Source organism: Pempheris klunzingeri, chromosome 3, assembly GCF_042242105.1.
Source record: "Pempheris klunzingeri isolate RE-2024b chromosome 3, fPemKlu1.hap1, whole genome shotgun sequence".
NCBI classification, from domain to species: Eukaryota; Metazoa; Chordata; class Actinopteri; order Acropomatiformes; family Pempheridae; genus Pempheris; species Pempheris klunzingeri.
In genome coordinates this window covers 21,761,464-21,776,682 of record NC_092014.1, presented here as the reverse complement: position 1 = coordinate 21,776,682, position 15,219 = coordinate 21,761,464, and the positions used below count along the sequence as shown (strand labels likewise).

At 40.6% G+C, this 15,219-nt stretch overlaps 1 protein-coding gene across 3 annotated transcripts; it reads right to left on the bottom strand.

Annotated features, from left to right (window-relative positions):
* Positions 1 to 281: 281 nt before the first annotated feature.
* LOC139225644 (A-type potassium channel modulatory protein KCNIP2-like) lies at positions 282 to 9,618 on the bottom strand. 3 transcript variants are annotated; one of them, XM_070856440.1, is made up of 10 exons: positions 9,480 to 9,618; positions 7,360 to 7,362; positions 2,942 to 3,044; positions 2,234 to 2,354; positions 2,054 to 2,123; positions 1,795 to 1,865; positions 1,393 to 1,500; positions 1,183 to 1,287; positions 501 to 563; positions 282 to 407 (listed from the first exon to the last, which is right to left on the bottom strand). In XM_070856440.1, the coding sequence occupies exons 1-10, from the start codon at positions 9,550 to 9,552 to the stop codon at positions 360 to 362; spliced, it is 765 nt and encodes a 254-aa protein (XP_070712541.1). In that variant the 5' UTR covers positions 9,553 to 9,618; the 3' UTR covers positions 282 to 359. The 3 variants fall into 3 exon arrangements, with proteins under 3 accessions (XP_070712541.1, XP_070712540.1, XP_070712542.1); XM_070856439.1 differs by lacking the exon at positions 7,360 to 7,362; XM_070856441.1 differs by lacking the exons at positions 2,942 to 3,044; positions 7,360 to 7,362 and having other exon boundaries at positions 2,234 to 2,358.
* Between the last annotated feature and the right edge of the window lie 5,601 nt (positions 9,619 to 15,219).

Below are 15,219 nucleotides of genomic sequence, written 5' to 3'. Positions count from 1 at the left end.
CAATAGAGAAAATATGATAAGTTAATAGTCATCGTTTGTCATCAATGCTTATTATTAGTGAGCTGCCTCTCTACGGCATTAAATGTGTGTGTTGTTCAAATCTGTCTGCACAGCTCAGTGGATCATGATATGAGATCATAAAACACCTGAATCCACTTTCTGATGCCTTCCTACACAGATATAATTTAAAAAAAAACATTTCACAAGAGTAGGTGGTTTTGGGGGTAGATATCCTCAGGACATTTTGCACTCTGCACCCTGAAGCACCATTCAGGCTCAGAAACACCGTTTGGGGGCTCAAGAACTGCAGATGAGCTCCAGGCAGGAGGGAATATCTCACATCTGTGTCCACCAAGGCCTTAGATCACATTGTCAAACATGTGCATGGACTGCATGATGTTTTCATCCTGGAGGGAGAAACAAGGGGACAACGTTCAGATACTGACGTCATGTCGTGAAACTTGAATTCGAAGTATCTGAAAACATTTGATGGAGAGGACCTTTTGGCATGTCTCCAAGAACTCCTCGATGGTGACCACGCCGTCATTGTTCTTGTCCATTTTCTGAGAAATGCAACACACAGGTGCAGACGAAAGACACCCCGTGGAGTTTTATTGGAAATAAAGTTCTGTTTAAATACTGTTTTCTCACCACATGTTAAGGGATTTGTTAACCTGCATTGTTTGAATTCATTTTTGGTGGCTAACAGTCTTCTTTGTTGCTTTTTGTTGACACATTGCTACGTTTCTTGACTCGCTAACACTTGTGCACGTGCAAGAAATACAAACAAATCAGAGGCCTGCTCATAAAAACACTACTCCATAGCGCTCCTTGTGATCAATAAGTCTAGAGGGCTCCTTTAAGAAGCCCAAATATGCACAGAAACACAAAGAAACCTGGTGTGGAGCATCATCTACAGTATATACAGACTTAAGTCTATGTCCAGTCCTTATGAGGGATTTATATGAAATAAAAGTAGTTCTGGTGAGATATAAAACATGGCTGAACATTTACAGTAGACACAACACTGTGTAAAACCACAATTTAAAGTTACACCAAATTGTAAAGAGAATTTAAAGTGAAACATAACAAATCAATCATTTGAATAAATTCTTTGACTCGTCCTAGAGTTTATTGTTGGGACATGTGGAGCGTGTTAGTTGGATGACTGGTGTGTTTTACCTGGAAGAACTTGTCAACGTGCTCGTTGGGAGCATTATCCTTCATGCAGGGGTAGGTATACTTCCCCATCATGTCATAGATGGAGTGCATGATGTCTGTCATCTCCTGGACAGACGGAGGGAAGGAAAAGAAATCACCAAGAGCCGGGAACGAAACACGAGACACAGCGTTCACACAAACACAGAGGGAGAGACAGAGCGGTCCGAGCACCTCTCTGGTGATGCAGCCGTCTTTGTTGAGATCGTACAGATTAAAGGCCCAGTTGAGTTTATCAGTGACGGAGCCTCTCAAGATGATGGACAGGCTTATAACAAAGTCCTAGGACAAGAAAAAGGAAACCCAGCCATGATTTAGATCAGGACATTCACATCTGAAAGAGTGAGTCATAATGTACAAAAGAAACGAAGAGGAAGAGGAAAGTCCATGTTTAGAGGTTTGCTTGTAATGAATCAATGCAAGCACATATGCTCTTGCGATTCTCAACTTTTGAGATTCTGTGAGGTAAAGACAGACAATTACATAATAAAGTGTTCCTAGGGCGACCAGTGTGGTGTATAAAGGTAGAAAACACCTAAGTAAAGATAATAAAGAAATAAATCAACATTTGGTCACCTCAAAGCTGACAGATCCATTGTTGTTGGTGTCAAAAGCTTCAAACAGGAAGTGTGCATACATACTGGAATCTGGAATAAAAGCAAAATAAAATGTCAACGGCCATAAAAAATTAGATACAGAAATTCAGAGTATGACAGAGACATGATCGTATGTAATGTAGGTAACTTATTTTTTGTGCAATTTAAGAATGTCTGATTAAAATCAATTCTATCAACAGTGAGCCACAAAGACTGAGTACAAATGTAAGCAGACAAACCTCCCTGAGGGAAGAACTGGGAGTAGATGCTTTTAAAAGTCTCTTCATTCACCACACCACTGGGACACTCCTGTGGAAATGAAAGAACGTGCTTTCTCATGTAAATGAATTATTTAAAAATCATTCTCTGTACACGAGAGAAGAATAGAGCACAAATCAGACATTCACAGGAGTCTTTACGTTTTTGAATCCCCGGTAAAGGACCTGCAGCTCTTTCTTGCTGAAGTTTGTCTGCTGCACGAGGCGGTCGAGCCCCTCCGGTCTGTAACACACCGTCGACAGCTCAGCATCATCAATTGTGCTTCCTGTACGGAGGGGTGGAGAGAGAAATGAAGTATGTACGACACCAGAGTGCACATGAAACCCCTAGACAGAGAAAGTGGGCTAAATAAAGAAAGTAAAAGTAGGAGTGATGATGTGTAAAAGTATCAGTGTTAAATTAAGACTTACAGGTTAAAAACAAACAGATATCTCCAGTTGATTACTTAGAATTATTTTTCATTATTTTCTATACAATTATTTTTTATTTAATTTCTTATTAGTTTTTAGAAATTAATTTTTTCTTTAACACTCCATAAGTGTAACAATACTGTCAACAGCCATAAAAACTACTTTCACCATGATTTCAGGAATAAAATGTTATCTAAATCTGGCTATGAATGATAATATGACTAGGGATAAAATTGGGAGTTTGGTGTATGTAAGTGCTCCTGAAATTAAGATGTCTGGCTTAGATTATGGGAAAAAACTCCTTTTGAGAAAGCGCCTTTAAAGATAAGAATGAGGAGAAATCTACAGATGCAAATTGACCAGTGCATGAAAAAGACAATGCTTTTGCCTGTAGCATCTCCTGCTCTGAAGAGGAACGCGGATGATGACGCCTGACACTTGCCTTGATTAACTGAAGAGGTGGAGCCAGAGCGATAGCAGGGGAGCAGTTTGAGAAAGCGCTGCTTTATGGTCTTTTTAATGGGTTTGGATGGCGGATTACCTGGAATCAACCAATCACAGCAGAGATTAGAGGCAGACAGCGTGGTCCACATAAGGAAACAGCATGTTAAATGGATGAAACCCAGGCCAAACAACACTCAAATACTTGGACTGACTTTTCCATGCAACTTAGTGCGTGCAAATTAGTTTGCTGACCTGGCTTTGAACCAGTGTGACCCATCGGATCAAAGCTGTTTGGAGAGCATCCGGCATGCGAGGGCTGAGTGAACTGACATGTGACTGAAGTCTCAGCTCTGGGATACAGATGTAATACAGAGTGTGATGGAAATGTTCAGAATTATTCAGGTCTTTTTTTGTCAGACATGCTATGAGGAAATGTTTTTTAAATCCTGTATCTAATCAGAAGATGTCCTAGAATACAAAAACGTATTTTACAAGGTTGACCTGGCCAGTAGTTTAGTCCATGTTTGTCCTGCAGACGAGAATAAATCTGTATTTGTGTTTTTCTTTCTCTCACCTCACCTCCTCCCTCCTCCTCTCCTCCCATAGGAGCGACAGAGGGTTGACACACCTGCTACAGTAAAACACAAACTTCCCCCTCATCCATAATTTCACCTGCTCCTAAATCCTCTTTGTGTTCTGTTTAAGGATCTCCTTTGCTTTCCGCTGCTGAATGCATCTTGTTTTGATGAGTTTCTCTCATCTGAAGCCACATACACAGACTTTGAATTGACCCAAACAACCCAAAGACCAAAGACATACTTTAACTCTGCTCACAAAAGCTACCACACAACCACCTGTTGATTTATTTCATTAATTACTTGGTTGATTTAACCAATGAATTTCATTGTATCTTTGGCTCTCCTCCAGTCAGTCGTGAGCTGTCCCTGTCTGAACTCTTCCCCAATGAGGAGGCGATGAGTGTCGACTACTCTCTCTGCTCTTCATTCAGCTTAAGATGAAGGTGCCTCTTCAACAGAGAGAGAAAACAGAAAGTCACACAGCTTAGAGAGACACAACCTTATACCAAATGCAGACTTCCAATGGGTTGCAAAAGGGAATTGATTTGAAATTATCCCTGTCTGCATCTTGTAAGTGATACGAGTGATCTGAAACAGTAAATAACTTTATAAGGTGCATCACCAGACATTCAAGATTTAATATTTTGTTAGCACACAGTTTAGTTGTCGGGGATTTGCCTTCATGTGTCCTTCCTGCCACTAGAGGGCAGCGGTGAACTACAGTCAGAATACACACAACCTTCAAAGGTGAAAGATAAACAAATACAAACACATGAAGGGAACATGAGCGCTACCGGAAACCAAGACAGACAGGTGGAGCAACCTGTTGGGTGTTTTAAAACTCAAAACAGTCACAGCTTACAACTGCATTATCATAAAAGGATAACTTTGACTATAACTTAAGAAAAAAAGGTGACACAGCCTTCGATGTGATGCAGTAGCTATCTCAAGCTCATTTCAAATAACACTGTAAGAAGCTTTTGCAAAGCTTTTTGGTCGTGAGACCTGAGAGATGTCCAGACCAACACGAGAACTGTACCGAACAGCTGCACTGCAGTAACACAGGGGGGTCAGTGTTTGGCTCAAGGACACTTCAGAAACATTTACTTAAAAACAGGCTTCACTTCTTCCTTCATGCTGCATCAGTGTGCAGACGGTGAGCATGATTTCATTCTGTGGGAACAAACCAGTTGACCTGCCTTTATGTAGGATACGTCAGTCAAACTCTCAAACACAGCAGCTGCACAACTATGGAAAAACAAACAGAGCTTTAAAGGACCTCTTTCTCTCTCTCTCTCTGTCACACACACACACACACACACACACACACAGGCAATGGCACCTCAGCTGCTTTGTGACGCAGGAAAATAAAATTGTAAAATTCTATTTTGCAGAGACAGAAACAAAAAAAACACTTCCTTATTGTTTTTTTTTTTTTGTTTTATCATTCTGGTGAATATCTTTAGACGTGACAGTGAAGGGTATTGATCACAGACATTCTCTTCGTTACTAAGACGCTTTCTGAGGGCAGCTGTTTGATGGGGCTGGTCTGCACAGTAATCCAAGAAAAACAGAGCGAGGGGAGGCTGGCTGTTCTTGGAGAGACAGTGCAGCTTCTACACGTCGAGCTCAGCTGAGGCATTATTCCAGCTGCTTGTGTGAGTTTTATCAGATCACAAACATCAGCTGTTCATGATGTGACAATATGAGTAAATGTAACATAAATAAGTAGCTTCACATAACCTTTTAACTGTCCCGCAGCACAATCTGAACACTGAACATCCCCGGGGCTGTCGATGAATAACACTGATTCAACAGTTAAGCAGCTGAGATCATCCCACAGCCTCTCCTCAGTTCTGGAGACCCTCTGGATGATTCTGATTGTGTGAATCAATTTCAGCAGATCTCTGGCGCAGATCAATACACTCTTCCCTGCTGTTATTAACACATTTAAAAACTCTGTTATCCACTAATGCAAACACCTCGAGCTGAATAAACTGAAAAAAAGGAGGCCCACAAGGCACTGAAGAGGTCTCATCACAACAACGTCTACTTGTTGTTCATTGAGGGGAGACCTGAACCCCTTTAGCAGATTCAGGAGACCAAGGCATCATTTGTTGCATTCCAGTTCATTTTGAGGGCAAACAGAATCAGTCTGGATAATGTAGACACGGGGAATGAAGTTAATCACAGTGTTATAGGATTAAAACCCCCCAAAGTGGCTTTTTTCTTTCTTTGAAAAATAATGACCTATTTGTGGTTCATCATTTTCAGACACATTTCACTCAAAAAGTCCAAAATCTACAGAGAAAATACAGAGAGGGAGAAAGGGGACACCGCATCCTCTATGGCCCTGTAAAGGACAAAAGTTTCCTCTCTTACTACAAACTAAAAAGAAAAAGAAAGCACATCTCAGCAGGTAGTAAGTAAAGAAGGAAACTCAGTTTATATACACTGCTCACAAAAAGTTAGGGATATTCGACTTTCAGGTGAAATATATGGAAAATGTAAAAAGTGAATGCGACAGTGATATTATATCATGAAAGTGGGGCATTTAAGTAGAAGCATGCAATGGTAATTTTATTAATCTTAAACAATTTATTGAAAGAAAATCTAACAACAGTGGTGGGTATACCACAACAAAACATTTTCAGTGTCTCAATAAATTGGGATGTGGCCAAAGGACGTCCACTCCTCTCCTTTCTGTGACTCTTCCAGTCTCTGTTTCTCTGTTACAGCCTCCTGATGACACTCTGTGACCCTCTAAGCTCAGTGAACACCTCCGTCTGAGGACTTCCTGTTTGAAGCCTCCAGTGTTGAGGTGCTGCTGATCAACTGTTAGGTGTCGTCTTGGTCTCATGATGTCAGAATGTGAACAGCAGGATGAGGAGGACTGTTTAAATACCAGTTCTAACTGAAGCAGGAAATGTATTGGTCGATTCATGGATCAAACCTGTTGTGAATGTTGCTGTTAAGCTTCTTGTTAGAGAACAGCAACTTGTGCAGAAAGTACTGACACACTGAACAGTGGACATGTGCATTCAAAAGTTTAGAGAAGGTCACATTAAGTTCACCTGGAAAGTTTAGAATGCATTTTAGGTTCATCCTGAAATTTCACCTGAAAGCTGAATATCCCTAACTTTTTGTGAGTAGTGTGTGTGCCCTTATAACTTGTCATTAAGTAAAAGAGAAGCATTAACCTATAATATAATAATAATGATTCATTAACCATGAAATAATTGGTTGGAAATGCTTATAAAGACACTTAAACTGGTGGCCCTAACATAACCCTCAGACGAACATGGCTGAGATTATAAACCTCTATTTCGTAGCAACCATGGACAAAAACACACACACACACACACACTCTTTCTCCTCGACTGACATCACAGGGGTTTACAGAGGTTTATGTCAATTCATTTTACCCCATGTGTCCTCACACAGAGGCTCACAGGTCAGCTTTGATTATTTGTTACACAACATTGATCTTGATACAACACCCATCATCAGTCAAGACTGCAGCCAATTCCATTTGGCACCAAAAACACTGGCATCTATTTGGCTCTGAGAGGCTTTCACATTGAAATCAGCTCTGTAACTATGTTATATAAATGGAATATTTATGTAATCAGTGTTGACAGTTTTGGATGCATTAGGGGGAAAAAATCCCTTGAGCGCTTTACAAAAATGCCATGAATAAAAAGGTTGATCCCACTCTCATGTTTGTACAGTAGATATGAAGATACAGCCAGAAGCTGGCGGTAACTCATCATCACATAATATCTGGTTTGTTCAACTCGTACAGAAGTAGTAGTAAATAGACCGACTCATAACCCCCTTTAACACCGTAATGTTGTCACACTTTCATCTTCTTCTGCACGTTTTTGCACGAGATGCTAATTAGTGAGCTTAAGAGGTGCTGCTAGGTGGATTTTGTCATGATTGGACAGAGCCAGGCTAGCAGTTTCCCTCCGTTTCCAGTCTTTATGCTAAGCTAGGCTACCTGGCTGTTTGCTGCAGCTTTGTATTTACTGTACAGACATGACATCAAACTCTCAGCAAGAAAGGAAATAAGCGTACTTTTTTCCGAAATGTCTGGCTCTCCCTTTCAGAAGAAAAATGAGTGTTTTCCCAGCTGCAGCACAGCAGCAGTCAGTCAGAGGCACTGGAACATGTGAAGTGTAGTGTAGAAAGTGATGACTTGAAAAAGATCCAGCATCCATAATGCATGAACACAACCAGGGGTAAACAACGTGAGGTTTTCAGCAGCTGCACATAAACACCATTTTCTGCTCCATCAGAATGGTTTTTAGATATAGTTGATAAATCTTTTAAATGCAGTTTTAACAGACCTTTTCTGTAGGCAGCTGTTGTTGCTTCCTAACACAACTGTTGGGTGTTTATTTGACAGATACAGTAGAGCTGAACACTAGAGGCTGCACTTATACAGATTGGTGCCTCAGGCTGTTGAGCACCACGACGCCCCTGCGCTTCACCCTTTGATAAAAAGGTGTGTTTGTGTCTCCTGAACGCCACCTAAAGCCTCTGTGTTCACGCACCTGTTCTCTGTTTGGTTAACCTGCTGCTGAATGGATATCTTACTGCCTATTGTGACGGCCACAACTATGAGCCATTAAATAAACCTGCATCTTTATACCATCAGTCCACTTTAAATACAGTGGTTTGGAGAAATGGGAACAGCACTGAACACAGTTATTTTTATATAATTATTTTGTTATGTTTAAAGGGAAAGACTATTTTGGGAAGTTGTCACAAGAATGACAGACCAGCTTTACAAAGGACCGTGTGTGTGTGTGTGTGTGTGTGTGTGTGCGATAGAGAGGGAGAGTGATGAACCCTCAGATGCTTACTGATCTCTTGTCTTTGCAGGCACTCATGGGAAAAATAAAACAGTGAAAATGTGACAAAGACAGGAGCCTCACTGATTTAATTAGATCACAAACACACACACTGACAGGTATTATTTTAGACGACAAGAAAAAGACTGGACTTTTCTTTCTCCTTTCTGATCTGTCTCTCTCTCCTCTCTGTGTTTATCCGTTCACACCCCCAGAGGACACCACTGATATGCGTATTTGTGACTTTTTGTCCTAATTTCAAGTTGTTACCACTGGGATATTACTCACCACGCTTTGCACTGCATTTTAAGAGCGTTTTCTTAAAGCAAACAACATTAATAGCAATCATATGTTATGTAATGTTCTCATTATTGATTAATCCCTTCAGTATTTCTAACAATCTATTAATCATGCAGTCTATTACAGAGTGAAAAGTTTCCAAGAGTCCAAAGTGACATCTTAAAATTGGTGGGTTTTTTTTATATAAACAACAGATAAACACCCAAAGATAGTCAGATTTTAGAAAGTGGGACCAGGAATTGTTACGGCCATTATTGGACCATCTCCTGCCTCAGTTCAGGACTGCAGTCATTTAACCCTGGATGTGAATTTATATCCAAAACTCAGCCCTCTATGTTCTCACTGCAGCAACGTTCACCAGGAACCATCCATCATCCACATTATCTCTGACCTGCAGCTGATGACCTATGGATGATCAAACCGGCTGTTTTTAGGAATAATTGTACATATTCTTATTTATAAGAGGCTAAAGTTTGATGCAAAGTTCATCTCGAGGTAAAATACCAAATAAAAGTGTTTAAAATCAACCACCAATTCACTAAATGATACAATGAGGCTGCTGTCATGCACACTGACTTTGTGCCCTGGCTGGTTTGTGATGAAACAGGATTGTGGTGTCAATACTCCTTTAGTCCTATAGTCTGATGTATATGACAGTTCATTCTTGTGAAAAAACAAAGCAAACTTTGACTGGTGACCGGAAATCTAAGCCAGGTCAGCAAACAGCAATGAATCAAGCAACAGTCCAGTTTCCCATATTCTTTAAAGAAGAGAAAAGATGGTAAAACTTGGTACCTGTGAGTGGGTCGTAAGATCTGTCCAGCTCCCTGGAGTCAGATAAACTCTGGTCCTGACTCCTGGATTTCATGTTTTTATTGGTTTCAGTTCTCACCAGACCACCGGATCTGTGTGTGCGCCCGATCCGCGGCTCATCTACGACTTCTGCGACTTCATTCCTGTTTGCATGGCACTTTTCCCCCCCGCAAGCACCAGAGTCCGTCCGTGCTGCAGACTGGCCGATTACAAAGAGCGCACAAGTCCGCGCAAAGCTCTCCTCTCCGTGTCCCTGCTCGCCTCTATCCACACTGAGCTCTCCTCCTCCCCCTCCTCCTCCTCCTCCTCCTCCTTCCGCTCAGCATCACTTTGAGAGGCTTGTGGGTTTAAGGTTCAGATGTAATGTGGATCTACAGAGGCAGTGAGGAGAAATCTGATGACTTTACTTTGATGATTGACTGATTGATTGAAAATGACAGAGTCCTGCAGGTCAGCTGCATCTGACCTGAACAGGGAGAGGAGACATGGACCATCAGCGGTGGAAAGGAACAAAGTACATTTACTCAAGTACTGAGGAACTAATAACTCTTTTATATGACACTTTTCATGACACTTTCTACGTCTGCTCCACTACATTTCAGAGGGACATATAATATAATACAATATAATATATAATTGTGACGACATTTATTTCTATTTCCATATTTTTTCTATGTACCAAATAATCAATGGAGAAAATAATCAGCTGATTAATCCATAAGAAAACTAATTAGTTGTACACCAATATGAAATAGTTAGCAGCAAACTTCAACAGTACAATCCTGCATTCACACTAAGGCGTGAGTAACAATAATCTAATAACAGTAACAAGGGACATTTTTCTACATTTTGTTCTTTGACTTTAAGAACTTTAAGTACTTTTACTTACATACTTTTACAGTATTTGTATTTTCAGTACAGAACTTTTACTTATACTTTACTTCACCAGAGTATTTTTACAGTGTGGTATTAGTACTTTTGCTTAAATAAAAACCATCATAGCTGACAGGAGAGAGGATGAGGAGTGATCGAAGAAGACGTGGAGTGCTACAGACGGACAGACAGACAGAGACAGCGAGACTGAGGAGTGTATATCTGCTGATGTATGCTTCACTGATGGATGGTCTCACCTTGGCTTGGGACCTGAGCAGCTTTGGCTCTGCAGGGAGAAGTAATACCTGCGGATCAATACCCTGTCGGCTCCACGTCCTTGAGCTGCTTCAGTAGAGTTAACTGATGACTCACTCATATTTCAGAAAATGCAAGCACCGAGGTCATGATCAGAAAAAAATAATTTGAATATTATATCCATAAACACACACCATAAGCCATAATTATGGGATAGACTCCCACAGCTTTGTTTCCCATCATAAACTTCTATTTTAAACAGTCTAGCTTGTAATACTTCGAGCTTGTCAGGGACATCGGCAAGATTTAACTGAGTAACAGAGCTGTTTTTTATGTACAGTATATTTAATCAATTTAAGATCGGTATGTCTACTTTTCTGTCAATGTCTTTGTTAAGTGTGCCATTTAGGGCATACATGAATTACATCACAGGGTTGCCAACAGTCACATTGTTACAGCAATATCAATAAAGTTTCTACCTCATTTATAGCTCATAATGTCTCAGGATCCTAAAAAACATGATTGATAAACTGATAAGGGACTGGTTGGTTGGTTGGTTGGTTGGTTGGTCGGTTGGTTGGTCAGTCGGTCGGTCGGTCGGTCGGTCGGTCGGTCGGTCGGTCGGTCGGTCGGTCGATTGTATTCATGCTGAATTCAGCCAAACAGCTACATTTGGATTGAACATCTCTATGTCATCTCTTTAATTTTGCTTTTTTTTCTGTTGTAAAATAATCCAGATTGTCTTTTGTCCTCAGGTTCATTGCATTCTTATATATATGTTTTTAGTAAAATGGAAAAGCCACAAGAACCACAAGGTAAAACTACTAGATTAACAGTCTGTAGCCATGCTAGCAGCTCTATGAGGCTGAACCGGGGAGCTTTGAGTTTAAAGTGCTTATGGCATGAGAAAGTGAGCACGCTAACATGCTCACTTTAGCATGCAACATGCATAATGATTTGGCTGGATGGGTTAAGGGATCATTAAAGTAATTACAATTCACCGTGCAGATAACTTGAATGTTTGAACCAAATGTCATGGCAATCAATTGAATAGCTGTGGAGACATTTTACTCAAAACCACAACTTCATGGTGGCGCTACAACAAAAGTCCTTAGGATTTATCATCTGGGGAGATGTTGTTGAGACGTTCCACTAGAAAACAAAAGTGGAATTCATCCTCTTGGGAACATGACTACAAAATGTCTTGGTAATCCATCTGACTGTCCGTTCTGTTGAGATATTTTAGTCTGGATCAAACCAGAACAGAAATGTGGGCTTTCTGTTCAGATGTCTCTGAGCCAAAACCTCAGCTTACTCAAGTGATGTCACATGGGTCATTTTGGCTTACATTAAACATATATTTTCACTGCAGGCTCAGAAGATTTCTCCACTTTAAACACATTAAATTGATGTAGTGCCCCTTTAATCCAAATTCAAAATCCACTGTAAACCTTTTCAAAGAACAAAATATTGTTGAATGAAGGCAGAAAATCCTATCAAGATTTTTTTTTTTACCACCCAGGACATATTGACTACGAACCCAGAAATAGACAGTGGTACTATGTGCTTGCCATTAAAGTTAGCTCTCAAACAAACACATTGAAAAATGTAATTGTTGAAAAGGGAGCTCCTCTCTCTAAGAAAAGCTAAAGAATGCTTGTTGGGGATAAACAGCGTGGCGAAGCTTCTTTAAGGACAGGCAGGCGGGTGAGGGATTAGTATGTCCCCCGTCAGAAGACTGATGGGGAGGAGAGAAAATATCTATCAGATGCTGGAGGAAGAGCAGGACAAAAGAAAAAGAAAAGGCAAGGGAGGACAGAAAAAGAGGCCCGGTGAAGTAAAATGAATCAAAGAGAGGGATAGAGGTGCATCTGCAAAGGAAAATCTGTGGAAGAGAGACAGAAAAAAACTCTAAAGAGAAACAGCAGAAGACAGAGGGAACACAGCGGAGAGGTATTTGAATATATTATGTGCCTTGGGACAGTTAAATCTCGCAGTATTGATGGTGTTTATCTCCCACGGGGGTTTATAGAGAAGTTTAGCATTGCTGCAGGCTGCAAAGGGGAGCTGACAGATAACCAATAATGAGCTCTGATTGATGCCTGAAGTTATGCAGCATGTGGAGCGATGATACAGGTGACAAACAGCACACACACACACGAACACACAGAAAATAATGGATAAAGTAGAAGTACACACAAACAGGTGAGATGACACTGGCTGCTAAACAGAGGATAACATTCAGTAAAAGACATAAAAAAAATAGTGCCACATCAGGAGGTGTTGCTCGCTGCTTTCGTGTACCCTTTGAAAGAGGCAGTTTGATTTGATTTGGTTTTTTCATATTTTATGCAGACACAGATACAGGTGAAGACACAGATAAAGAAATGAAGGGGTGAAGGGATGATGGAGGGAGACGTTCAGGCGAGACAAAGTAGGCAATCTCCCCTCAAATGAATATTTGATGAGAAGGCTGATATCCTTAAATGAAACGTTATAAATGCTCAGCGGCGTTAATGGGTTGTCACAGTAAAACGTGCTGGCTTGGCTCTGAGCATCTAAGCTGTCATCAGCGCACACACACACACACACACACACACACACACACACACACAGATTATATCAGAGAGTTAATACACTGCCCAATATACAATATAGCCAACAAAATTAGAGGATTTGGAATAGATTCATGTCGGGGGATTGAGATCCGCCATATTAAAAAGACATTGCACAAAGCGATCACACTCTCTCCTCTACTGTCACACACACACACACACACACACACACACACACACACAAAAGCCAACACACGCCCTCAGGCACCACTTTCCATGCCACAGTATTCCCAGCACATCATTATCTCTGGAAATGGATCTTTGCACTAACATGATGCTTTCATGTCCATTAGAGTCTTATCAGTGTAATTTTCTTCCACACTCGGTCTCAGAAAAACGGTAGAAAAGAGTGAGGCTGTTATCATTAATGTTTATGGTCCCACTGCTGCTGCATTAAAGGAGCCAACAGGTGGCTCTGCGTGTCGTAACCCATCGACTACAAATGAATGAACAAGTGCTTTTTTTTCCGTTCAACTTTTTTTTTTTTGGTGGGAATGCAGTTATGAAGAGAGGCCTCTTTGAGAAAGGGTTGCATTCAGGTACTTAAGAGCCTCAGGAGGTTTTACTGAAAGACACTTGCATTGTCACCCAGTTGGAACTGGACCAAGCAAAGGCGGATTGATACATATTACTTTTACCCTAAATAAAAAATACCTGCCAAGTGTTCTTTTACACATCTGCCATTTCTCTGCACAAACATCTGATGGACCAAATCTCTGCTCGTCAGACTGGAACACCATCACACATTGGTAAACATTTGAACTTTCTTTCTTTCTTTCTTTCTCAAGCCTCATCTCTACCTCTCCCAAATGTCTTGGTTTTATAATCATTGTCAAATTGTCCTTGCTGTGTTAACTACCACTCAAAGTGATTGGCATGTTCCTGTTATGCCTTTTGAATCAGTTACTCTATAAACTTTCAAATTTGTATCAGTATTTTTAGATCATGTCCAACAGTTCTTTTGTTGATGCTAATGATTTCTAAAACTACTGCTACTACTACTACTTTTGTCTTTGTGCTGTAGTTCAGATGGGTTGTGTAAATTTTTGTTTATTGCAACTTTGCCTGCAGCAGTGAAGCACAGTATCTACCGAAATGACAATGGATACAATGTCAAATAGAGTTTTTACAGCTTGAAATCGAACGACTGTCACAAAAGAGAACTTTTTTCCAATGCCTGTTATCAGCACAAAATGTATTCATTCACCGCAGTGCTACCAATATGCAGACGATGCATGTTTATCTGCCACTCAAAGTGATGGAATCTCCTCTTTGGGAAAATGTGAACCAATTCGAAATCTCCTACAAACATGTGAAATGCTGCAAAATGAACTAGCTTCCATAAACATGGGACAAAACATGGATCCACCACTGTTAGTGCTGCACCTTCGCAAATGATTTGTCCAAAAGCGTGAAAGTCCATCCTGACCTCTGCTTGTTACTTTGAGAAACTTCTGACAGGCATAAGATTCAGTTTGTTGGGTTTAGTGTGAGTCTGAGGGCACAGACATCATTAGGAAATAACTCGAGGACAAAGATTATCAGAGATTTTGGTTAATTAGTCTCACAACCGGATGGGGCAGGGGGGTAGATGGAGGAACAGTGAGACCAAGGGAAGGGCAGAAAGGAGAGGAGAGAGGAGAGGAGAAGCACAGATTCTGTTTCTTCAGAGCGATATCACCGTTTTTAGCAGCTGTGACCCGACACTTCCTGTTTATTCACTTCTCACATTAATATAGAATTTATTGATTCAAGCATGTAGTCAAGGTGCTCCTTCTGTATGAGCTTCTCCCTCACTTTTCCACTGTGCTGATGCTGCTTAAAACTCTGAGTTGACTAAAAGTCTTGTCCACAGTTTAGTAGATCAGAACTGCAACCTGAAAAACATACAGCCACATCATGTATTTGTGTCCAGATTTTTTGTGACTGTGTAAAGAAATATGTGTGCACATAATCTGATGTAATTAGCTTGTACTTAT